General features: G+C 43.2%; 2 protein-coding genes across 2 annotated transcripts in view; one reads left to right on the forward strand and one right to left on the reverse strand.

The window, feature by feature from the left end:
• The window catches only part of spint2 (serine peptidase inhibitor, Kunitz type, 2), a 37,108-nt gene extending 33,264 nt beyond the window's left edge, over positions 1-3,844 (reverse strand). The window contains exon 1 of the mRNA XM_084327844.1: positions 3,185-3,844. Coding sequence (XP_084183970.1) covers positions 3,185-3,641 — 457 coding nt within the window. The 5' untranslated portion in view covers positions 3,642-3,844. The remainder of the gene's footprint in view (positions 1-3,184) is intronic.
• An 8,522-nt stretch (positions 3,845-12,366) lies between these two features.
• Positions 12,367-27,376, forward strand: part of ppp1r14ab (protein phosphatase 1, regulatory (inhibitor) subunit 14Ab) — an 84,296-nt gene continuing 69,286 nt past the window's right edge. Inside the window, exon 1 of the mRNA XM_084331503.1 lies at positions 12,367-12,857. Within this exon, the coding sequence (XP_084187629.1) occupies positions 12,654-12,857 (204 nt within the window). The 5' untranslated portion in view covers positions 12,367-12,653. The remainder of the gene's footprint in view (positions 12,858-27,376) is intronic.

Genomic DNA, 27,376 nt, shown 5'->3' on the forward strand with positions numbered 1-27,376 from the left:
TGCTGATTGTCTGTCCCTACCTTACTAGACATGCCATCAGACTCCCGACTGTTCTAAAGTTAAACAGGGCCGTTTTGTGAATCCACTGATCACTGTGATTGGTGGAAGCTCATGTAACGATTATAGGTCTCTCCAACATACTTCTGTTTTTCCTTACATACGTCCTAGTTCTCTTAACAACTGCCTCTTTGAACTGCTGCGGTCAGGCAAGCGATACCGGAGTCTCAAGGCGAGCACAGAAAGACTCAGAAGAAGCTTCTATCCCCAGGCCATCAGGCTGCTAAACGAACAATGAACACTACACAACAACAACCACCAAACGCACATAGCACACACATCCACACGCACACACTCACTTTAAACAAACACACTGTAGCACCCACTCCACACACTTTATAGCACACACCCACTTTAAACAAACACACTGTAGCACCCACTCCCCACACTTTATATTTATTGATGAAGGATTGCACTACAACTCGTACACCTTACTGTAAATTGTACCTAAATTGTACCTCATCCCATTTCTGCTTTGCACTATATAGTACTGTACATTAGTACACTGCATAGTATATTATATGGTAACTCAGAACATTGTACATATGTCTATACCGAACACTGTGACCTCATTTTCTTCTTCTAAATTACATGCTATACTATGTTATTTGATACTATCTTGTCTAGCACAGTCTCTGGAGCGTAACAGTAAGAAGCATTTTGTATGAAAGTATTCTGTACTTCTGTATGACAACTATTAAAGAAACTTGAAACTTAAAACTTATTTTGGTCCTTTCCTTCCCCCTCGTATTCCCTTCATTCCTCATTTGCATGCTCCCAATTCCTTCCTCCCTCAAACATTTTATTTATATTGAAATATATATAGATACCAAAACAAACCATATAGGGCAATTGAAATACATACAATTAGCCCCTTTATTACCATGTAAAATAAAGGCCATTGTAACCACTGCTACATGGCGTTAGCTACCGCTGACTGCACCTATTACAAGGTATGCTAGGGCCTAGCGCGCAGAGAGAACCTTCCGGTAGCGTAAGAGGAAGTTGGCCGTATGACCGCGGTGACTCGCAGTACATGTATCCTTCTGTGACTGACTGAACGGCGGTGGACCTGCTGCCTTCCTCCTGTTGGGGAATTCATTCCACATCAGCAAGGAAGTCAATAGACAGAAAAACAACGCAGAGACGCAGAGTCACACGCGGCGGCTAGCGCATAGAGTTCCGTCAGACACCTCAGAGTTGGCAAAAATAACCGCATTCGTTACGTTTAGAGTCTAAACGTAAATCCTCTGATCTAATCTTTTTCAGCTCCCTCTAACCTCTACAACGGTTACTAAATGTTTTGTTACTGCGCCGAGTGTGATGAAATAAGAAATTGTATTTTCACCCCGGCATAACTAACTTGTACCAACAAAAGTTTTGGGATTTTATTGGTTTAGTTGATACACATACACAAGGTAAAAGACTACCTCGGTCAGGTAAGCAGATTCGATACCGGATTCAGATTCCATCAAATACTTTCAGACCCCAACTGTACACACCACACTCATCGCTCTGTCTGATTTCCCCCCTCCCTCTCTTTCTCTTCATGCGACCTGCTCTCTCTCTCTCTTCATGCCGCCTGCTCTCTCTCTCCCTCTCATCAATTGACCTGTAGACTGTAGAGTCAGGCAATGATAAAAACACTGGAGGGGAGTGTGAGCGAGTGACAGAGATGATAAGCGGTTGAGATAAGGGCCATGACAACCATGGCTGAAGACTACTCAGCCATTACCAATCAGCAATATTGTCCACAACAACTTTATCTAGACAAGGGATTTGCTAACTGTTTAAATGTTTGGCTACTCAATGGTTGCTTTTGTCTCAGTTGCCCAAGATTTGGACAATTAGTTGATTTGTATGTTGCCCCCTCCCCCCCTTCTGAATGGGTTAGGCAATTTCCTGAAAAATAATACATGATGACGGATGAGAAAACAGGAAACTATTGGAATTTAATGGATGCAGTCAAAATAAAATAAAAATGCTATAAAGACTTTAGGCTATTATAACAAGCTGTAGTCCTGATAAAATGTACCACCAACAGATATCTCTACCTTTCCACTCACTCGCTTAACCACCAAAGAAAATCTGCTTTCAGCACCGGATATTTGTAAGGCTGCCCGCCCAATGATACCGGATCACTATCATCATTACCAAAACAATTAGGTACCTCCCAGGTCAGAGCCTGAAGTCACAGTCCCATCAACCCCAAGGCTCTCTGCTCTCACATCAAGTATATCCTGTCCTGTGACGCCTTGAGTCAATACACAGGATTGTGCAAACCAAACCAGCAGGACGTCAAAACTTGAAGAATCAAAGGTCTTCTGTCAGGAATGTCGGATGACTTCCACTATTGCTGGCCATCGATCCAACACCAACCGGATGGACTAACCAGTAGGTGTGGCCAGGAGGACCCAAATCAGAAATGTATTCTGTTCTCAATTACCCTGGAAGTTGGAACCCTAGGTTCATTAACACCTGTTGGCTTACTCTTGTCACGACCCGTGAGGCATAGCCCCTAAGCCCTGTGATCACCTCGGGGTTCAAAGGCAAAGCCCACAATTTAACGTAGGACTATTTCTTCATCACATCCATGCTTAAAACAATAGGCTGAAGAAGGACATTAAGCCTGAGAGTAAAAAAATTAAATCATTACAAAACACAACGGTGGCTACGGAAACAATAGGCGTATCAATGGTTTTCTGTCGTCTCCGGTGACGTCATAGCCAACTGTTTCCCATACATGGACTTACTAATGAACATTCTCACCCCAACATAAATGACCTAAGAAACTGGTTATTAACTTATTAACAGAATGGGTACAGTACAGTTCAATACACACAATTGTTAAGGGGGTGCAGACCAGAGAAAGAATTTCGTCTTGTTTACACCAGGGTCCCCCATTTTCAATTCATCATAACATACATGAAACACATGGGCTAGTAGTAGTGACGCACCTGCTATTTTGTAAATAGGAAGCCAGATCCTGGAAGAATGTTACATTATTGTATTCAATACATTATTTTATGCAGTGGTGACGATGCGCCCGTTTTATTTAGCCTGTGTTGGGTGTCAACGGGCAACTGTGTGGTACGAATAGTATAAAAGAAACGACATTAGAGCCTACCTGTATTTGTCGAGTTCTTGTCCTCATCCTCGACTTTCGGGAGTTCGGTTGGCCTGCTACTCAGAGGCTCCGCTTCCTCCCGTCTGGTCGCCTTTCTGAGGTAGACTCTGAACTGGTTGTCCTTCCGCAGCTCGCACACATCCTTCTCTCCGCTCATGCACCCGACTAGGAAGCACTGCGGGGTGCCGTCGTCCGCCGGGGTGCCGAGCATGGCGATCTGGCACTCGGGGTGCGCGCAGCACGCGTCTTGGCACCCCGCGGCGTCTGTAACCGCGGGCAAGTAGTCGAGGTGTCGAGCCCCGGCTTCCAGGGACCTGGGGTCGAGGCCCTGCTCGGGGTCGCTGGGTGACTCCCAGTCGCATTGCTGCTGCCCGGCCGCGGTGCCCTGGTGTCGGGTTAACAAGGCGACGAGCAGCGGCAACAACAAAACCCCACCGCGACGCACCTTGGTGGTCATAGTGTCTGGTTGTCCTGTTGTCACACAAGTTCCTTCCGATTCCAAATATGAATTGCGCACAAAACGTTTCTTTATAAACACAGTGGAACGCGGGTGTTCTAGATTTCTGTTCGCGTCGACGCGTTTGAAACTGTGTGAATTGATAACAAACTTCTTTCTCGTCGAGTCGCTTTTTGCCCTTTTCTTGTTTCCTTTAGAGAAACTCACCGGAACTCCACAGGTGAAGTCAGCTAAGCCCCGCCCACCGAACACACCGCTAGGCCAATCGCCATCCACCGTGACTCTGAGTGGCGTCGCAAACCCCCACACACAAGTAAAGAAAGGGTGTGTTGCTTTTAGAGTTACACAGAATAGTTGGAAGATTTACTTTATGCCTAATCTTTAATCAAAGCGCACAAGTCTTTCAGATCGCGGTAGGCCAACTTGAGATTGCTAGGCCTGGTGCGTGTATCTATATCAGTTTATCAGGGAATGCAAATACCTTATTAGGTGAATTGGCCCTTTAAACCCTCTTTCTTTACAGGAAACTATCAGGGATTCAGCTATAACCCATAATGTCATCTAGAAGGTTCTATTATGACATCACCACAAACGTTCTAGAAGTTTCAATGGTCTAGAATGTTCTATTATGACCGCACCACAAACGTTCTAGAAGCTTCTATGTTCTAGAAGGTTCTATTATGACATCATACGGTGGTTAAGCATTTACCCTCTAATTCCTATAGGAGAATATCCGTACCCATATATCAAGTTAAATCAAATCAAATACAAAATACAATATCAAAATAACACAAGGTGAACGGGGTCAACGCCCTTGGAAGTCCGTGTAGTCTCGTTCAGTTCAATCCTACCGGACTGTTGGTGTAGCAATAGTTGAGCAATAGTTGAGCATCAGGGGTATTCACATCAGGCTGGCATTAGCCTGGAGTTATATCAAATGTTCCGGGGTTGGCTCGCCATCGGGTATCGATCCAGCTGGGCACACGTGGTGATGGGTGGTCTGGACTGCTCCGGGATGCTGGTTGAGACTTGCGGGTTTCAGTCGGTTGGTTAGTCCTGTCCGTCTGGTCGATGCTGCTGGTTCGGATGTCGAGGAGAAAAGAGAGCTGGCTGTTGGAGAGCTGGCTGTTTATCATTATCATTATCACAATCCTATGGGGTTCTGGGGAGTCAGAGTCATCTAAAGAGTGCGATTACTGAGCTTAGACTCTGTAATATTGACTGGATTATCGTCACTAGTGGGTTTCCTAGTCGGTGATAAGTCAGGGTTTTTGGAGGTTCCCTATGTCTTGTCGACCTTCTTGGCTGTTCATCTATGACCTCTCTTTCGGTTTCTTTTTCCACCTCGTTGTGGACATTCTCCTGTCCATCTGGTTCGGTCTCCAGTTCATTCATGTTAGTATTGTTCTCCTCTGATTTTCCCGATCCGCTGTATCTGGGTCAGGTGGTTTCTCAGTGTATAATGTATGGTGCTCTCCCTCAACAGTCAACATGCGAGTAGGGTGAGACAACACCATTCTTTAGTCCAAATAATACCCTACTTTATACTATATTATTGTCATTTGTTTAATGTAAAGCAGTGGCGTCGCATGGGTAAAATAACAGGGGAAGCCAAAAAAAAATTATAAAAAAAAAAATTATTAAATATTTTTATTATTATTATTATTTTTTTTAAGTCAAGCAGTCACCATGTACACTACAGTATGGCTCGGCGGCCAGTCAAACTTTCTTTTTATTTATTTAACAGATTGCAGAATGGGTACAATACAGTACGGCTCAATACACACAATTGTATAAGGGAATGCAGACCAGAGAAAGACGTTTGTCTTGTTTACATCAGGGTCATTAATACTGCTGGAGCATTGGTTCATTTTTGGTCAAATTTTTCCTTGCACGATTTTGCGCGCCGCGTGGGAGAAAATTCGAGACACATATTCGGTTGCAAAAAGGTGTCACACGGTCTCCTCTATGGCCGTGAATATTTTCACTCGGATCGGAATCACGGCGCCCGTGGGACACTTTTCCGTTTCGGCGAGTTTATTCCACGCTTGCGGCTTTCCTTTTCTAAGCATTTTCGGGGCTACATGTGAATGAGTAAAAGTTGCGGGACGCCCAGATGTTTCCACGATAGAAATCTCACGTGGATCCCATAATAGGCTCACTTAATACAGCGTTTTTAAAATCACGCGACATTTTCAGGGTCGCGAGCCGACCTTTTCCCCTCGTTTTCGATGATGGAAGTAATTTAGGAAAAGCTTCGGCACGCCGAGAGGTACCCGTGGATTTAATCTCGCAAGGATCGGGGCAATATTCGGCCCATGGGAGCAGTCACGGCTTAATACAATTTTCAGAGTGCAGAGGGGAGGTGTGCAGAGGGGATGCCACACTCATGATTCTGCTCACAGCCCGAGTAGCCTCCAGCTGCAGCCCTGGAGATTGTTCCAGATTGAGCAACTTCCGCCCGGTCCCACGACATTTCTCCCGGGACAGGACAATGTGCGCTGATTGGCGGAAAGTACGGTATCTCGAAGTACGTCTGACGTATCTCGAATTACGTCTGACGTTTCTCTACGTTAGCGAACGTTAATTGAACGTTGTATTCATAAGATAAGATAAATTCAGCAGCATGGGGAGGGGGGAGGGGAGGTACAGGTAGTAGAAGACATAGAGGTACAGGTCACATAATTATAGTACAGTGGAGAAGTAAAAATAGAATAAAAAGGCAGTGTAAACAATATACAATATTATTAACTCTAATAATAACACGCCTCGCGGGCTCATTATAATACGAGAGCCGTGGGTCTGCATTGTATAGAGCGGATCCCCCGGCCGTATTCAAGCGCTGGAGCACTTTGCGATGGATCAAAATTAGATAGGAATCAAATGTATTGTCATCATACAGCACCTATAGCTATATAATGGAATAGACTGTATTAATATAGTAGTAATAATAGTAGTTGGCTAGTTGCGCGCTTCTGGCCACCTCCCGCAGTGCGTGCATACACATACTGTATACAGTACGTGCAAAATTAGTTGTCAAGAGCCAATCGCACAGGTTGCCTCATCTCATCTGGCTCTTCAAATAGATCTAGAGTCTGAATATCATATATAGCCTGCTGATGATCTCTCTCTCGAGAACGGAATGCAGTGCCCGCGATGCGGGTCTTGATTGATTGATTGATTGAAAATTGTATTAACAGATTGCAGAATGGGTACAATACAGTACAGCTCAATACACACAATTGTTAAGGGTATGCAGACCAGAGAAAGACTTTCGTCTTGTTTACATCAGGGTCCCCCATTTTCAATTCATCATAACATATGACATACACAACATACAGATAGACAGTACTGCTACATCTATACATTTATGACATACCAGATTTGCAAATACAGTATTGTTTGTGATACAAAAAGAGTCCAGAAAAGAGAGTATATACATTTGACGTAGAAACTGTACATTGGAGGAGGTTGGGTAGGTGTGGGGGGGGGGGGGGGGACTGTACATTGGAGGTGGTTGGGGGGGGGGGGGGGGTCAGGTAGGAGGGGTGGGTGGGTGGGGGACACTGTACAACTGTACAAGCAAAACTGTACATTGGAATATTGACAACCATACTTGGTCATTTACTGTACATTGGAGGGGGTTGGGTTACAACACAGGAGCAGAGTATAAACAACAGTACAGGAATGAGAAACAGTCTAAATGTTTTTTTTTTTTTTTTTTTTTTTTTTTTGGTCTTTTTCCTCCGATTTTCTCCCATCCCAATGTTAGTCGTATGCCAATTCCCAGTCCCTTCCTGGTCGCTGCGCACTTACCCCCCACAGTCAGATCATCTGGGAGAGTGGAGGCTACCACGTGCTTCCTCCGACACACGTCCAGCCAATCACCGCTTCTTTTCACCTGGCAGCGCGGATTCTCATCGAGAGGGCGTAGCGTGTGGGAGGACCACACTATCCCCCTCGAGTCCTATCCGCGCTTAGCAGGCGCCCCGACCGAACTGTAGGAGTCGCTGTTTACAACGACCCAGACCCACCCCGCCAGCTTCTCCCACCCTCTAATACAGCCAATTGTATTAGTGCAGACGGCCAGCCAAGCTGGTGACAACCCCGGAGCTGTGAGCTGGCGAATCCAGCTCACAGCTCCGGGGCTGGTGACGAACGCAATCTCAGCTCGGCCACCTAACCGCCCCAGTCTAAATGGGTTTTAACATTTTAGTTTATTTCATGCGGATATGATCTGTAATACCTGATCGGTACAATATCTACTAACCTGATCAATACAAGCCCCCCCCCCCTCTCGTCAGCGCAGACGTACTTGCTTTTGATTTTGACGTTCATTTTGACGTTCAACGTCAGATGTACTTCGAGATACTTCCGTACTTTCCGCCAATCAGCGCACATTGTCCTGTCCCGGGAGAAATGTTGTGGGACCGGGCGGAAGTTGCTCAATCTGGAACAATCTCCAGGGCTGCAGCTGGACCCTATTGCACAGCCCTGTTTTAAACTTAAGGTGTGGCAGTCAGCTCGAATCTGATTGGCTAGTAACGGTTTTGGACTCTACATACATGAATCACATGGTTGAGGCTGGAGAAAGAGACCTACCCCCTGCCTCCTCTCCTCTATAGCTGCAGTGAGCACAGTGAGTCTGACAGTGTGTTAGAGGGAGTGAGAAGGAGAAGAGGGAGACATTAAAAAAAAATAAAAAAAAAATATAACACAGATGCACAGATGAAAAAGAATGTAAACTATATTAAAAAAAATTATATATATATATTTTTTTTCTTCTTTCATATTTCATATTTGATATTAATTCATATTTTAATAGGGAGGCCTGGCTTCCGTTGGCTTCCATAAGGATTCGCCACTAAAGTCAGTCTTACATTGGCACTGCTTTAACGTTGCATTTACCCATAATCCATTGCTGTATTAGACCCATGTGCCAGTATAACTTTTGTAAAGTAATGAAGCACAAATGTAAAGTTAATCAATACACAATGAAACAATATCTTTATCTATTCTATATCACACCGTTTTTCATTTCTACTCATTCATCCAAAACAAGACAGCAATTCTACGAGCTCATAGCACAGCGTTGTGCTATCCACACACATGCACGGCACGCTCACACACTAGCAGCCACTTTAACACTTTAACAACAGCGGGCACACACTTATGCCGCACACACGCACACTTATGGCCAAGAGGAAAGGCCACTTTAAATTAGTATAACAACAGGAACAGTGTATTGCACTACTAAAGCTACCTAGATTGATTGATTGATTGAAAACTTTATTAACAGATTGCAGAATGGGTACAATACAGTACAGCTCAATACACACAATTGTTAAGGGGATGCAGACCAGAGAAAGACTTTCGTCTTGTTTACATCAGGGTCCCCCATTTTCAATTCATCAGGACATATATGACATACAGATAGTCAGTACTGCTACATCTATACATTCATGACATACCAGATTTGCAAATACAGTACTGTTTGTGATACAGAAGGAGTCAAGAAAAAGGAGTATATACATTTGACGTAGAAACTGTACATTGGAGGAGGTTGGGTGGGGGGGTTGGGTACGTTGGGATATTGACAACCATACTGGGTAATTTACATTGGAGGTGGTTGGGGGGGGGGGGGGGGCACACTGTATAAACAAGCAAAACTGTACATTGAGGGGGGGGGGGGGGGGGGGGGAGAGACACTGTACAAGCAAACAAAATTGTACATTGGACTATTGACAAAACCATACTAGGTAAATGACTGTACATTGGATGCATGTCCTAGCATGTCCTATATGCTCTGTAAATAACTATGTACAGATACCGAGATGTCACACCATGTTACCTGTTACCTGTTTATTGCACAATGTTGTTTTTTTATTGGATTCTATTATATGTTGTACCACTGTATTGCACATCGTCGCGGGCAAGACCACCCGCATTTCATTGTATACTTGTATGCCGTGACAAATAAAACTCTTGACTTGACTTGACTTGACTTGAGATTTGGAGTTGATAGAATGGACATTGCTGTTCTTAGGAAATGTTGCACATGGTGGAAATAATGGAAATTAACATTTCTAACATTAACATTTAGTGTATGTTTAAAGTTGATACATTGAGGCATGGTAGAATTTCACTTTATATTACAGCAGTATTACAATTAGTGTGTGACACTATAGACACATGTTAAAAGTCAAAGTCAACGTTGTCATTTTCCAATTTGTGCAAGACATACAGAAAAATTCAATTACGTGCCCCCCTTCCCACGGTGTATATATAGACAGAAACAATAAACACAAAAGTAACATATAGGACACAATATACAACACACACTATGTACAATATAAACAGTACCTACAATTAAATTAATGAATGAATTAAATAAGAGGTAAAAGAGAACTTAGTGTAAATATTCCTTAATTTGTGTCAACGTTATAAAAATCCTATTGTATTCAACAAATTAATTATGATACACCACAATGTGCCCTTTCTATCTATTCTAAATCTATAGCCTTGCAATTCCACGGCTGCGCAGTGCCGACAAGAGCAGGCGTTACATCTCCTCTACAGAAACACTGACACTTCCATTCATTTAATGCAGGGATGTACACAGCATTTCACTTTCAACCAGGTATCTGATTAATTTAATGTAGCAATTAGTAGTTCACCCAGTCCTTGGGTACATACAGGTTTTGACCAGCAGATGGCGAAATCTCACGTTTTTTCAAATCCCAATGTTGGCAGCTATATGCAAAGTTTGTTGGAAACTACAGGTGTATTGTTTTAATCATAGATCTATGGTTTTAATACAAAGCTCAAGGCACCTTACGATGTTATAAATGTATACGCCAGAAGATGGCGCTGTTGTCTCTCTATCTATGAGCTTTCTCTCTCTCTCTCTCTCCCCCCTCTCTCTCTCTCTCTCTCTCTCTCTCTCTCTCTCTCTCTCTCTATCTATCTATCTATCTATCTATCTATCTATCTATCTATCTATCTATCTATCTATCTATCTATCTATCTATCTATCTATCTATCTATCTATCTATCTATCTATCTATCTATCTATCTGTGAGAGAGAGAATAAACAAAGATGGAGACATCTTTAGACAGCCAATCAATTAGCCATAAACAGAAACATACACATATGCATAGAGATATACACACAGACAGAGATACACACACACACACACACACACACACACACACACACACACACACACACACACACACACACACACACACACACACACACACTCACACACACATATATATATACAGGGAAAGACACACACTCACACCCACACTTAAAGAGGAGGGCAATGAGCTCTGTTTCTGTTCTACATAACAGTTGTGTGTTTAGACATCCATCTGGCTCAACAACACTAAACCTAAACATGGAGACAGACATGCCTGGCGACACAAACCTTACACATCCATCCCAGGTCACAGTCATAACAGTTCCACAGTGTCCTCCCCTGTTGACAGTAGCCCTGGTCTGGAGAGCACCAAGCTGCCAGTAGCCCTGTCCTCAACAATGTGTGGAAACAAGGGAAATGTTCGCCTATGGAAGCCTATCTCTTATTAATAGAGGATCAATGGTTCTGAATCACAAACGGTGATCCAAATGTAAAGAAATGGGTAGCCCCCACCACCAACAATGAGGAATAGGAGTAAATGTGTTAATTTGATGCCAGGAGTAACACTAGACAATGTGCATTTTTAATTGCTCTACTTTGAGTTTGTACATTTTTTGTTTACAATGGTAATGTTTGTAAATCCTACTGGATTAAAACAGATATACAGTATATTAAGAATAATAAGAATAAGATGATCCTTTATTAAGCCCCTTGGGTAAATGCATGTGTCAACGCAGCATGGGGGGGGGGGGGGGGGGTACTTGGGGGGGGGGGTACAGAACTTCATACAGTCCAGTATATATAGATACAATATAAAAATAAATACAAATACAATATAATATTAAAAAAAAAAGTACAAAATACAAGATATTCCAGTGATATGAGTCCAGTATGAGTCTCTAGTACAAAATACAAGATAGTCAGTCCAGTGATATGAGTCTCTAGTTCTCAAGTCCACAACGGGTTAAGGAAGTTCACAATATCACATAACCATCTACATATCTATGACTTCAAGAATGTCATGAATATACCACACAATTATATGGCAAAACAACAAATATCACAGACTGCAGCTTTAAGTGCATTCGAGGGCAATTGGCATCTGAGGAAAAGCAATATAATAAAGGTAGCAAATAATGCCCCTCCCACCCCTCCCTTCACGTCTTCCCGTGTAAATGATGAGTCATCCATTTCCCTGACGGGGCACATTTTGTAACAAAACCCCTGCGTTGGTAGAAGGGTTGGTAATTATTTTCATATAGCCATATTGCCAGATAACTGCCAATATAATTCTTTACTTCCCAACCATCGACCATGGCCTACTGCCTATACGGTATACTACCAAAACGTGTGATTATTTGAGTGAGACCTTTGATCTGAGCTAGCACTAGGACCCAACGGTCTTCTCGTGTCCCCTGGGAGCACTGCCACCAGCGCGCATCCTTTTCTCGAAGCCTTTGCTAGTGCACTGCACCCCGCCCTCCCCCTCTCTCTCTCTCTCTCTCTCTCTCTCTCTCTCTCTCTCTCTCTCTCTCTCTCTCTCTCCGGGTTACCGTCTGCACGTGCCACACAGTTCGTCTGTTAGACCTAGATGATCCTAAAGGATAGTCGTCTTCTAGTCTATTCTAAATTTTAGTTTAGTACATATTTTTTTTAAATTTCCTTAGATTCGTAATTTGAGAGAAAACAAGATTTTTTTAAGAGATAGCTGCAACAAGAGCACCCAAGTTGTTATTTTTGGGGACAAATAAATTATCAGTTGAAATTAATCGGCGTGTCAAAACGAGCTTTCAAGGTATATACAAGACGACAGGACTTGACCAGTTATTATCTTTTATTATAATATAACAGTATTTTCTGGTATACCATGGCTGCGAACCGGGTCGGGCGACGTGTGAATAACAAAGTCCACTCTCCGAGCCGGGGTGTCGGCGGCGGGAGGGACCCGGGGCTCAGCCTCCAGAAGCGACAGGCTCGTGTCACCGTGAAGTACAACCGTAAGGAGCTGCAGAGGAGACTGGACGTGGAGAAGTGGATAGACGGCGGACTGGACGACCTTTACATGGGCAGGGTGAGTGGACGAGCAGGTGTTGTCAACAGACATTCATTCAGTCCGTTCAAAATGTTCATTGACTGAATGTTAAAACTCACCGGATAGACCCGCTCAGTTCTGATTTGTAAGGAGGTGCCAAAGGTTCATCAGTGAATGGACTATGTATTTGTATACGGTATGTGCCTATTATATTTGGACCCGAGCACACACACACACACACACACACACACACACACACACACACACACACACACACACACACACGCACACACACACACACACACGCACACACTCTAATTTTTTCATTCATTTTTGCTAATGAATGACCACCTTTATTCAGTCCCATGATCTCAAAATACCACAACACCCGCATTTCATTGTATGCCGTGACAAATAAAACTCTTGACTTGACTTGACTTGACTTACCTTTACTGGAGTGGATATAGGCTCTACTGGGAACATTACAATTAGTGGGAATATGAAGTACTTCCTACTACTGTAATATGCACTAGGTCAGTATGTCTCATAGGGACTAGCAGGTACTGCTTGAGTTGGATGAACAGTCTACTGTACATGCATATGCAAAAAAAACTACTAACCTTTGTACCGTCTTTTACTATTATGCACTTTGCTATAATAATCGACCTTGCCTATATTATTATCTACTATGCATGCTAGCACTCAAGTTCGACACTGTTTGACGAACAATGTTACTTACCTTTAGCTGACTTGCTGTACAGGACTTAAGTCGCTTTGGATAAAAGCGTTAGCTAAATGACTAAATGTAAATGTAAATATGTATCTTTCCTACATCAGCCCAGCACCACCTCAAATAACCTAGCCCTATGGAGACTTAAAGATGCTGTAAGTGGTATTTTTTGTTGAAATAAGTGTTAAATAGCTTCACATTCTGACAGCCATCACTGATACCTATAGAGTGTTTGGTCAGGAACATGGGTCTCTCAGTCCCTCTGCAGTAAACACTAAATAACTAAAGTAAACACTAAATGAAATGTCTGGTATCTTTCCCCACTTTATCCAATCAGGAGACAGAACCCTAGATATTTTTTCTTATTTCAAGAAATCTTGCCAAGCCAGATTCACTTACTGCACTGGTAGATTATTTTACTTGTTTCAAGCACATATTTGCTTATACGGTAACTAAGTTGTATTTCTTATTTTGGTCAGACCATTTTTGTAGTGTGGAGTGTGAAGTTGGAAACGGGATACCAAAATGTATTTTGTGTTTACTGCAGAGCGGAGGGACTGGGAGACCCATGTTACTGACCAAACACTCTATATATAAGTGATGGCTGTCAAAATGTAGAGCTATTATTTTAACATGTAGACCACTTATTTTAACAAAGAAAATGCCACTTACAGCACATTTAAAGCACTGCAGAGTCTACTGCCTTCTTTTTTATCCAACAAGTTAATCCAAGTTAATTAAAGCAGCAGCTCTCAGACTCATTGGTGGAGACTGGTGCTCATCCCTCAGCTGTCCCTGTAGACATAGGGGCCAGTTCTCATCCCTCAGCTGTCCCTGTAGGGGCCAGTGCTCATCCCTCAGCTGTCCCTGTAGACATAGGGGCCAGTTCTCATCCCTCAGCTGTCCCTGTAGGGGCCAGTGCTCATCCCGCAGCTGTCCCTGTAGACATAGGGGCCAGTTCTCATCCCTCAGCTGTCCCTGTAGATATAGGGGCCCGTGCTCATCCCTCAGCTGTCCCTGTAGGCCTGGGGGGCCAGTGCTCATCCCTCAGCTGTCACCTGTAGGCCTGGGGGGCCAGTTCTCATCCCTCAGCTGTCACCTGTAGGCCTGGGGGGCCAGTGCTCATCCCTCAGCTGTCACCTGTAGGCCTGGGGGGCCAGTGCTCATCCCTCAGCTGTCCCTGTAGACCTGGGGGCCAGTGCTCATCCCTCAGCTGTCACCTGTAGGCCTGGGGGGCCAGTGCTCATCCCTCAGCTGTCACCTGTAGGCTTGGGGGGCCGGTGCTCATCCCTCAGCTGTCACCTGTAGGCCTGGGGGGCCAGTGCTCATCCCTCAGCTGTCACCTGTAGGCCTGGGGGGCCGGTGCTCATCCCTCAGCTGTCACCTGTAGGCCTGGGGGGCCAGTGCTCATCCCTCAGCTGTCACCTGTAGGCCTGGGGGGCCAGTGCTCATCCCTCAGCTGTCACCTGTAGGCCTGGGGGGCCAGTGCTCATCCCTCAGCTGTCCCTGTAGGCCTGGGGGGCCAGTGCTTGACATGTTCAATAGGTTGAATTCAGAGATAGATGTGGTCTCTGTGCCTGTTAAGAGATACAGGTTGAGTGGGGAGCTCCAGTAGCTCACCACGTACCGCGAGTGCTATTTCAGCGCCGTGGACAACCGTGCTCGTCACGGATCTGGGGCTGAGCGCGTTCGAATCCCGGACAGCAGCCGTGCCTTTCCCAGAGTGTCTTCCCCCCCATCTGAACCCTTTCAGCCTGCTTCTGTCGGTCGAACTTGACCAAGTATGAATGCGATGAAAAAGCGATAAACGCTAAAAAGAACCAGCTGACTGGTCAAAGTTTAAAAAAAAAAATAGATACAGGTTGAATCCAGAGATAGATGTGGTCTCTGTGCCTGTTAAGAGATACAGGTTGAATCCAGAGATAGATGTGGTATCTGTGCCTGTTAAGAGATACAGGTTGAATCCAGAGATAGATGTGGTCTCTGTGCCTGTTAAGAGATACAGGTTGAATCCAGAGATAGATGTGGTCTCTGTGCCTGTTAAGAGATACAGGTTGAATCCAGAGATAGATGTGGTATATGTGCCTGTTAAGATACAGGGAATAGTTGAACACAGTAGCCACTGGTCACTAGAAGTGCTCCCTGATCCAGTGACATAAAACGACATGGCAGCAGCACGAGCGCTTGGGGCTACAATCCACTACAAGCCGTGATGATGGTGCGACTTGGTGCGTGTGTGTGCATGTGTGCATGTGTGCGGGTGTGCGCGTGTGTGTGTGTGTGTGTGTGTGTGTGTGTGTGTGTGTGTGTGTGTGCATGTGTGCATGTATGCGTGTGTGTGCATGTGTGTGTGTGCGTGTGTGTGTGCATGTGTGTGTGTGTGTGTGTGTGTGTGTGTGTGTGTGTGTGTGTGTGTGTGTGTGCATGTGTGCATGTATGCGTGTGTGTGCATGTGTGTGTGTGCGTGTGTGTGTGCGTGTGTGTGTGATTGTGTGTGTGTGCTTCACTGGGGACTGTGGCTCCTCATTCTTCAGTGCTTGGGTCCTGACCTGATCGCTGTAATGAGTATAGAAACCGTGTTCCACTGCATGAGTTATGCACTTACAAATATGTTACTACACATTTATCAGTCATCCAACTGAATTACTCCCAATTTACGTAATATTAAGCTATATAAAAAATCTCAATTTTGTCAATGAGACAATGCATTACCATTGTAATGCAGAAATAGTTTATCTTTATGACACAGTTTTAGTATTATGTCATCACACATAAACTGAAGCTTTATGTGTTTAGATAGATAGATAGATAGATAGATAGATAGATAGATAGATAGATAGATAGATAGATAGATAGATAGATAGATAGATAGATAGATAGATAGATAGATAGATAGATAGATAGATAGATAGATAGATAGATAGATAGATAGATAGATAGATAGATAGATAGATAGATAGATAGATAGATAGATTGACTGACTGGTGTGGTCCTTTAAGACATATTGCTACTCATCATGTCCCTGGGGACCCACCTGATACAAGCCTGCAAGCCACATTGGATCCCACACCATAGATGATGAAACACTGTCCCGTGGGAAATGAATAAATGACTATAAACATCTAAATCAAAAGCCTGTGTTTGCATGTCTGTGATCCACACTTTATCTAGTTAGCTACACCAGATGGACCTGGAATGGGATCTGCTAATCAATTTATCATGGCGGTACTGGGGGTGGTGGTGCCTGGCTGCCTGTGAAGGAGGGGGGGGAGAGAGAGAGAGAGAGAGAGAGAGAGAGAGAGAGAGAGAGAGAGAGAGAGAGAGAGAGAGAGAGAGAGAGAGAGAGAGAGAGAGAGAGAGAGAAAGTGAGAGGCAGGAGGGGTAGAGAGAGGGAGGGAGGAGGGAGGGAGAGAGTAGAGAGGGAGGAGGGAGAGAGTAGAGAGAGGGAGGAGGGATAGAGAGAGGGAGGAAGGAGGGAAGAGGAACAGAGAGAGGGAGGAGGAACAGAGAGAGTGGGGAGGGAGAGAGGGAGGGAGGGGAAAGAGAGATAGACAAATCGAGGGACATAAAGATAAATGGTGCTTGATAAGATAAATTGTGTGTGTGTGTGTGTGTGTGTGTGTGTGTGTGTGTGTGTGTGTGTGTGTGCGTGCGTGCGCACATGTGTTCTGTCTGCCTCCTCTCAGCAGGAGGTTGTGGGCTGTGAATGGGTGGATCAGAGATTAGTCTGAATCAGAGTCCTTATTTAACCCCTATCACCAGCATCCTTATTTAACCCCTATAACCAGAGTCCTTATTTAACCCCTATCACCAGCATCCTTATTTAACCCCTATAACCAGAGTCCTTATTTAACCCCTATCACCAGAGTCCTTATTTAACCCCTATCACCAGAGTCCTTATTTAACCCCTATCACCAGCATCCTTATTTAACCCCTATCACCAGAGTCCTTATTTAACCCATATCACCAGCATCTAGGGGTGCACCGATATATCGGTCGAGTATCGGTATCAGCCGATGACTGTTGACTGCCTTGTTGACTGCCTTGTTGACTGCCATCGGCCTATCGGCCGATAAGCTCAAATGTGCCGATGGCAGTAGCCGATAAATATCCATCAATTTGTGTTGCGTCAATCTGGTCCACACATTCAAACTTTGAAAAAAGTTTCAATCAAGTGACCTGCACAACGCCGCCCCCACACACACACGCTACTGCATCAAAGTTACTACTTATGATTAACAAAGGCATTCGTTTTGTGGCATTAACGTTATATAGTTACACGTTCAATAACATCAGCGTATTTACCCGAACATAGCAAGCATTACTCATTCATATCTCAGTTCCTTCCTTTGCTCAGAGAGCCCGTACTGAATTGTACCCATTCTGCAATCTGTTAATAAAGTTTTCAATCAGACAAATGTATAGAAAAGCTTTTATTATAACATTTGTTGCAGTAAAATCATTATGCCTCGTTTAGTACTCCTGTGGAGCGCTGGTAGTCTACTTGTGGGCCGCGGGGAGCTAACTTTATTAGCTTTGTTGTTGAGCTCTCGTCAAAATCAATGGCGGACTTCCCGGAAGTAAAAAACGAATAAGCGCTTGCCGATTGGTGGTAAGAACAGCAGAGGCGGGTGCAAGCGGTATGAGGTAATTGGCAGAATCGACTGTCAGTCAAAATTGTTCTGTTGCATTGCTTTGGTTGAGAGATACTGCTCTCTTATTAAAACTAATAAACAAGTCTTTAGCAAGACAAGTTAGTCTGTTATGAAAGCCAGTGAGTATTGTATGACTCAGACTTCAGCAATAATCATGACTCATGATCATTATAAAATAAAAACACACATGGCATGGTGGAATTAATACCATACACATATTTCTTGATGTTTCCTTTTTTAAGTAAGTAAAGAGGCCTATGTTCATATCGGTGAGCACAATTTGTAACACAAAAAGAGAGACGTGTAGCCTATTTATTTATTTAATATTTTATTTATACATTTTATTATTATTATTTTATTTGTTGCCATGCCTAAAATAATAGTCAAGCATAGGGCTAAAACATTTTCATAAACAATAATATAATTTTTTGTTATATGGTTATAATAAAAGCTTTTCTATACATTTGTCTGATTGATTGAAAACTTTATTAACAGATTGCAGAATGGGTACAATACAGTACAGCTCAGTGGACTGGAGGATGAAGACCAGAAAAAGGCTTTCGGCTTTTTTACATAAGGGTCCTCCATTTTCAATTCATCAAAACATTTAGAGACATACAAATATATCGTAGTTTCATTAAAAAAAAATATATATATATATATATATATATATATATATATATATATATAAAAAGAATATTATAATTTTTTTTGCCACAAATATTGGTATCGGCCGATTGTGTTAGTTGAACAATCGGTATCGGTATCGGTGGCAAATTTTCATATCGGTGCATCCCTACCAGCATCCTTATCTAACCCCTATAACCAGAGTCCTTATTAGAGTTGTTCCGATACCGATACCAGTATCGGAAATGCCGCCGATACTGCCTAAAATGCTGGTATCGGTATCGGCGAGTACCCTCTAACCCTGCGCTCCGATTTCCATATGACGTAATTTATCAACAACACTGCGGTCTGCTGAGTGAGCATTATAAAACAAACGTGTTTTTAACCGACCGTGAATTAAAGTGTCAATGCCATTTGTCATTTTAACAGCAGATACTTTCTTAAAATGCCATCGTCCCGACAGAGCGCTGTTGACGGGGAGCTCTGATGGGTTTGCTTGGTGGTGTTATTAGCATTGAACAGCTAACCGAAAGCTAGCTTTAACGTTACCTTGGCTAAAGTTGGGGCTATTCATAATCTAGCAATAATGGCTGCAGAGACCTGCAAGTTGGCAAAGGAGTATTCCAAGTTAAATCACATTTTTCACCAGTAACGTTACAGTCTTTCCATCTACCGGTAGCTCATGCTAGCTAACCTAGCTCACGTTAACGTGATCACTGATCGACCACCTCGCGTACACAATTAATGACATGTTGCGGACAGCCATATCGGTGACAATGTTTAGCTTTTAGTGCCAAATGATAAGAGTCTGAGGCGGAGTCTCAAAAGAGAATGTTGAATATTTATTGTGCAAAAATCCCAACAGAGCCTCTGCTACTTAAACGGAGCCTTGTGGAAGCAAGTGCAGCAACGAATAATGTCCGTGTGGAACTAATGTGCCAAAACCTTTCCGTGGGTGAACTCATTGAGATAGTTTTCAATTACTGATACTAATACTAATCTATACAATCACCTGTTGTTGAATAAATACCATTACTTTATAGTTATTACTAAAAAAAACAGTATATATAAAACAGTAGCTGGAGAAAAAAAAATAAAAGGGTTTATAATTTATATACATTTTTTATTTTTATTTTTTTTAATGTATGCACTGGTATCGGATCAGTATCGGTATTGGCCGATACCCAAAGCTTAGGTATCGGAATCGGATCGGGAAGGAAAAAATGGTATCGGAATATCTCTAGTCCTTATCTAACCCCTATCATCACCAGAGTCCTTATCTAACCCCTATCATCACCAGAGTCCTTCTAACCCCTATCACCAGAGTCCTTATTTAACCCAATAGGCTATCAGTCACATACCTCCCTCTCATCACAACATCATGATCCTCATAGTTCTGTTTTCAGGAGAGAGCGTCACACTCAGTCATATATCATTTAAAGACGGTGTCCATCCTGATCCGTCTGATAGACAACAGACACCATTTCCTCCCCTGTGTGTTTCACTGATGAGGTGAACGGGTCCGCGACCGTAAAGCGTGGGACGCCCGAGCAAATCACCACCAAGTGACCCGCCATGTCATCGCCTCCCCGAGCCAATCACCACGAGTGACCCACCATGTCATCGTCTCCCCGAGCCAATCACCACAGAGTGACCCGTCATGTCATCGCCTCAGTGTTATTGTTATGCAAGCGACTGGCACGGCCTCCGAGTGTGGAGAGTGAGCCATGGCCTTCTGTGGTAAAATTAGCCATAACTGAACCCTTCCTATTTACACAGACATTCTTCAGCCACACGGATGGATGGGCAGTAGAAACCACAGGACTCTGAGCTGTGTGTGAACCTTTAACCCTTTCACTACCACGCTACAGAAGGTGAACCTTTCACTACCACACATTAACCATCTGTAGTGTGGTTGTAAAAGGGTTAACCTTCTGCAGTGTGGTAGTGAAAGGGTTAACCTTTTGTAGTGTGGTAGTGAAAGGGTTAACCGTCTGTAGTGTCGTAGTGAAAGGGTTAACCTTCTGCAGTGTGGTAGTGAAAGGCTTAACCGTCTGTAGTGTGGTAGTGAAAGGGTTAACCTTCTGTAGTGTGGTAGTGAAAGGGTTAACAGTCTGTAGTGTCGTAGTGAAAGGGTTAACCTTCTGTAGTGTGGTAGTGAAAGGTTAACCGTCTGTAGTGTGGTAGTGAAAGGGTTAACCGTCTGTAGTGTGGTAGTGAAAGGGTTAACCTTCTGTAGTGTGGTAGTGAAAGGGTTAACCGTCTGTAGTGTGGTTGTGAAAGGGTTAACCCTTTGTCGTGTGGTAGTGAAAGGGTTAACCTTCTGTATTGTCGCAGTGAAAGGGTTTTCCCTTTGGTAGTGTGGTAGGGAAAGGGTTAAGTATGGTCTCCATTGGTCTACATTCTGTTGTTGTGTGTGTGTGTGTGTGTGTGTGTGTGTGTGTGTGTGTGTGTGTGTGTGTGTGTGTGTGTTTTGCGTTTATGTCATTGTTTACAAGTGATATTTACAGAGAGAAACTGACTGTGCACATAAGAGAAAGACAGAGAGAGAAAGGAGACTGTGTGTGTGCGTGTGTGTCTGTGTGCGTGTGTCGTGTGTGTGTGTGTGTGTGTGTGTGTGTGTGTGCGTGTGTGTGTGTGTGTGTGTGTGTGTGTGTTTGCGTATTTGTCTGAAAATGGCCGTTCATTCCCAAGAGCCCCATGGGGGAGATCAAGGGTCTGATTGTAAAGTGTTCACACACACACACACACACACACACACACACACACACACACACACACACACACACACACACACACACACACACACACACACACACACACACACACACACACACACACACACACACACACACACACACACACACACACACACACACACAAGCATAGTCTGTTACCTTAAATGGAGCTCACATACAACCAGACAACACAGGAAGTACAGAATTTGTCTGTCTGGTCTGTTATGCCTGGTGTGTGTGTGTTTGTGTGCACATGTGTGTGTGACGTGTACACATGAGTGTGTGTGTGTGTGCGTGTGCGTGTGTGTGCGTGTGTGTGTGTGTGTGTGTGTGTGTGTGTGTGTGTGTGTGTGTGTGTGTGTGTGTGTGTGTGTGTGTGTGTGTGTGTGTGTGTGTGTGTGTGTGTGAGTGAGAGGGGGACCCGTGTCTGGGGGTGAGAGATATTGATGGCTAATGGGCTTCTAGCATGTGGAGGTCAGAGAGAGACAGAGAGACATAGACCTTTTCTTACAGTTCATAAAGACCTCTTAAGCGTTGCCATCATTTTGAAGAAGAAAAAAAGGGGGGGGGGGGAGCGAAGCAAAAATGCACATTCCACTTTACCAGTAATGTTGTCCATTATATTGCATTTGTGGTGAGATGGTAAAGTGACGTTTCATAGGAGAATTATATGTTTTGTTAACTAGCCTAATTTTAAGATCCACATTGCTAACATTAAATGGCCGGATGTTGCAAATGTGTTACCCCCCCCCTTTATTATATATTATATACACTATATAATATAATATACTGAAGCTGGTGAGTCAGGGGGATCTGAGCTGCAATGCTAAGCTAGTTTAGTCTTTCCTTTTTTTAAACTGCTGCCCAGAAATTCTAAATCCCCTGCCTTATCAGAGAGAGAAACCGACACCAGAAGACCTGGTTCGAGGTAAGGAGCCTGCATGAGACGAAGATCGTTTAATTACCCATTCCTCTTCCTATGCCAAAGGAACCACCCTCCCTTATATGGGCATATGGGCATTATGACACATGTGAGAGGTCTATTCCCAACTATGTACTTTGAGTAGGGATGTCCGATATTATCGGCCTACCGATATTATCGGCCGATATCGGCATTAAAATGTGATATCGGAAAATATCGGTATCGGTTTTCAAATTTTTTTTTTAATTTATTTACCCAGGCAAGCAAGTAAGAACAAATTCTGATTTTATTTATTGTCAAAAGTATGCACAATGTTGTGTTAATTCCACAACAAGAGATATGTAATGTTAATTACCTTAAATTATTCAGTTTTTTGGGGGGGAAACCCTGCATATATCGGTATCGGTTGATATCGGTTGATATCGGTATCGGAAATTAAGAGTTGGACAATATCGGTATATCGGCAAAAAAGCCAATATCGAGCATCCCTAATTTTGAGTGTAGAGCATTGTGAAATGTGATCGCCTTGAGGTACATTCATACCATGAACCTTTCTTTACCCTCAATTCATGTCTGTTTGAATTCACGTGAGCCATCGATGCTGAACCAACAAGAGATCATTTGAGAGGATCTCAGCTGGTGAGCAGTGCATGTCATTGTTGACTGACCTCCAAGCAGCGTCATATGCTGTACAGCCCAATCCTAGTAGTTTAGAGTCTATATCTCTATGGGTGTGAGTAATCAATTACTTGAGTACTCGCCGTTTCAACTGAACTCGAGTGGTTTTTGAGGGAACTCGATGTTTATTTATTTTTAAGTATTTATTTAAGTACGTTCAATAAAAGTGCCTGTTTTTTGCCACTGAAATAGAAAATAAAAAGTTTGTTGTGTTGGAATACAGCGGATAAAAACAGCGGTTCGTGTGGTCGACAACATGTCGCCCACTTAGCGTAGCGTTCACAGACTATTGATACGGACATCGCTAAAGTTGTGGCTAGCTAACTGTTAACGTGATCTTTTTCCTTTGATCCCCGTTCTATACACTCGGCCGGAGCTCCCTGGGCCTCCCTGGCTCATCTGCCTACGTTACAATTGCAATGACGATCGAATCCTGCCAGGTGGCAGTATCGCCTACCTTTTTAACTGGAATAGTTTGGTGTGGAGACACTTTTTCTTATTTTTTTTTGTCTGCAAGGACTCCTCCCCCTCAGGGGACAGAGCGACAGAGCGATCGCTCTGAGATTTTAACGCCTGAAACCTATTTCCCGTATACACGAGTATAGACATATACGAGTAATCGCGATGGCGATGGGATCACTGGGGATTATTCTTTTTGGAGTACCTTCTGGCTAAGGTAAGGTGTATTCTATGTCTATTTTACCGAACCTGAAACGTGTTTTTGGAATGATCACAGTGTCGTATTTTACCGGACCTAAAACTTGCTTTCGGTAACAATCGCAGTTTTGAGTTAAAACGACCCCCCCCACCCCCCCCCCCCCCCCTTGATGATTTTGTGAGGATATGTACATGGTATATAGCTTTGATTTGGAAGTATTTGGGGTATCAGGCAAGCAACCAGAACGATATGGGCATAATGCATATAACGCATCATATCTCGCGATCTATGAAAAAATACTGGATTTTGGAAAGGGGCGATGTTTAGCGTGTAATAGTGCACAGTATGTAGAAACGAACTGGTTAGTCAGTGATGGACTATGAACAATGCCTGTCAAATGAGCCATAATATTGTCTCCATAGCTAAAATGGTCAATAACACTGGCGCCATTGAGTAAAGATGGGAAAAGAGCGTGGCGCTCAATGAGTTAAACACTGCTGTGCAATGCATTGTGTTATTGCTGCCATGCTCTTTATGCGTTCTAAAATTAGATTAGCATAACTCACTACTCAAGTACTACTAGAGTAATTCATATGAGTACTCGATCTAGGAAAACATTACTCATTCCCCAGTAATAACAGCATATGTAAGCTGTTACCCAGACATTGACATGAAAAATCCTCATGATTATTGCGATGATTCATTTTCTTCCATTAAGTCCAGCCCTAAAAGGAAGGCATTATAATAATCAGAGGCTCAGGTAATCTGGTGGCTGAGTGGGTTGAGGGATAATTTAATCGAATCTATTTTGTTTGTCCTCTGTATTTTTTTTTTTTTTTTATCTATCCCTCCTCCCTGTTCGTGGTAATTTACTGTTTAGGCATTTAGCTGACGCTCTAATCCAGAGTAAATTACGTTAAGTGCAACAGAAGAATAGGTCAGCACTCCTGAATCCCATAAATAAATGCAAGTAGCTATTAGGCATACAGTAGAAGTGGTCCAGTGCTACGAACCAGAAGAGGCTTAGGTTTTTTTTTGAGTATAGGAACAACTTACGATCATCGTCAATAGAGTTCACCCCTTATAAACACTTTCAAATAAAAAAAAAATTGAACATCGGCACGAAATTTAGCTGTTCGTAGATCCAGTCCCAACATTCTCATAGTTTTTATAATTCAGAGTTAATTGTATTGCCTATATTCATGTCTTTCTACTATTACCCTGCCCATACCTGTACCTCCCCTCCTCTCTCCCCCATGCTGCTATGACGCCCACATTTCCCCCAAGGACATCAATAAAGGAATATCTTATCTTATCTTAAATATTGGTATCTTAAAAACCCTTTATCGGTCAAACTCTGTTCATAGTTATAGTGTGTAAGGTGTGATGGTAGCATTAAGGAGATGCATTTGGGGTAAGGCCCCTGTGATGGATTGGTGTTGAACCAGGGGGGGTGTGTCCGATGTAGTTCTCTTGCATATGGCAGGGGCAAGGAACCGGGCCTCAAGCCACTGCTGGGCCCTATCTTTGCACATGCCTGGCTCTAGGCTAATTATCTTTGCACATGTCTGGCTTAGGCTAATTATCTTTGCACATGCTCTGGCTTAGGCTAATTATCTTTGCGCATGTCTGGCTTAGGCTAATTATCTTTGCACATGTCTGGCTTAGGCTAATTATCTTTTTTTAATTTTATTTATAGCATTTTCAGCTTTTTCTGGCCACGCAGGACCTTTTGGCCACGCAGGACCGACAGAGGAGAGAGGGTGAAACGGGAGGAGAAGAGGGAAGACATGAGGCATATGGCCACCGGCAACCGGGTCTGGTAAACGAACCCGGAGGCGACCGATTCGCGACTCAGCGCGCTATGTGGTGTGCTACTGGAGCGCCCGAGGCTAATTATCTTTGCACATGCCTGGTTTAGGCTAATTATCTTAGCACAATGTCTGGCTTAGGCTAATTATCTTTGCACATGTCTGGCTTAGGCTAATTATCTTTGCACATGCCTGGCTTAGGCTAATTATCTTTTGCACATGCCTGGCTTAGGCTAATTATCTTTGCACATGCCTTACTTACTTTAAGGAAAAACTAAGAGCAAAGTTAAGTGCAGGTAGAGGTGGAGGATAGTGACCAGGATAGTTACACACACACACACTCTCTCTCTCACACACACACAACACACATACACACACACACACACACACACACACACACACACGCACGCACGCACGCACACACACACACACACACACACACACACACACACACACACACACACTCACACACACACACACAACACACACAGACACACAGACACCACAGACACACAGACACAGATACACACACACACACACACACAACACACACACACACACACACACACACACACTGCTACCAGAGAGCTCTCTGTGGTGGGTGGCTGTTGATGTGTCAAAGAAAGTAACTACCGTAAGTATTTTTACTCAAGCACTACTGAAGTACAGTATGGGGGGACTTGTACTTACTTGAGTGTTTTAATTTTAGGGAACATTTGTACTTTTAGTCACACTGCATTTATTTGAACCCACCCAGTTACTAGTTACTTTGAAGAAAAAGGATTTTGCATAGAAAACATAGCAAACATTGATGAAGATGATGTAGTTTCTAATTTGAAGCCCGCCGACTTCAAGAGGACGTACAGTAATCAGAGCAGCATACAGTAACTGAACCACATACCACTTAACCTTTAGCGGTCAATGGTTAGAGGGTTGAGCCGCTCCAATACACAAACACCATGTAGAATGGGTCATTTTACTTTCACTGTGGAACTGTGTACTTCTTCCACCACTGCTCCCCCTAACTCTCTCTCTCTCTCTCTCTCTCTCCTCTCTCTCTCTCTCTCTCTCTCTCTCTCTCTCTCTCTCTCTCTCTCTCTCTCTCTCTCTCTTTGTCTCCATCTCTTTGTCCTGTGTGCATCTCTTCCCTAGCTTCTAAATCTCTAGATCAGGGGTTCCCAAACTTTTCAGGCCGGGGCCCAGAAAAATAAGCGTCAGAGAGCCGCGGCCCAATGCACATCGTCTGGCCTTTTTTTTTTTTTTTTTTTGCCAGGCGACCGACTTTTTAAGCCAAATATCACTTCAATCCTATTAAGTTAGTTCAAGTTAGTTATTCATTTATATGTGCTATTTATGAGAGGGCTAACTTGTTGCAAAATAATAATGATAATAATAATAGCCTCATTAAAATACTATTGTTGCTTCGGTTGTTTTCAGCGTTTTATGTGCATAATCTGTTATTTAGTTTGAATGTTCGTTGAAATAAGTAGATTTTTCGTTTTTGTTTATTTATTAAGTTAATATAAAACCATATAGTCACATTTTAGAGAATACAATAGAATAAAATGTTAGAATACAACTAAAAACACTGGTCCTGGCCTGCTTCTAAGTTCAGTGACCTGACAAAAAAAAATTAAAATAGAAAAAATAAAAAATAAAAAATAAAAAATAAAAAAATAAATTTATTTTTTTTTATTTTTTTTTTAAATCATCTCGCGGCCCATCCGTGGCTGCTCGCG

The sequence above is a fragment of the Notolepis coatsorum genome (genome assembly GCF_963971535.1).
Source record: "Notolepis coatsorum genome assembly, chromosome: 1".
Lineage (NCBI taxonomy): Eukaryota > Metazoa > Chordata > Actinopteri > Aulopiformes > Paralepididae > Notolepis > Notolepis coatsorum.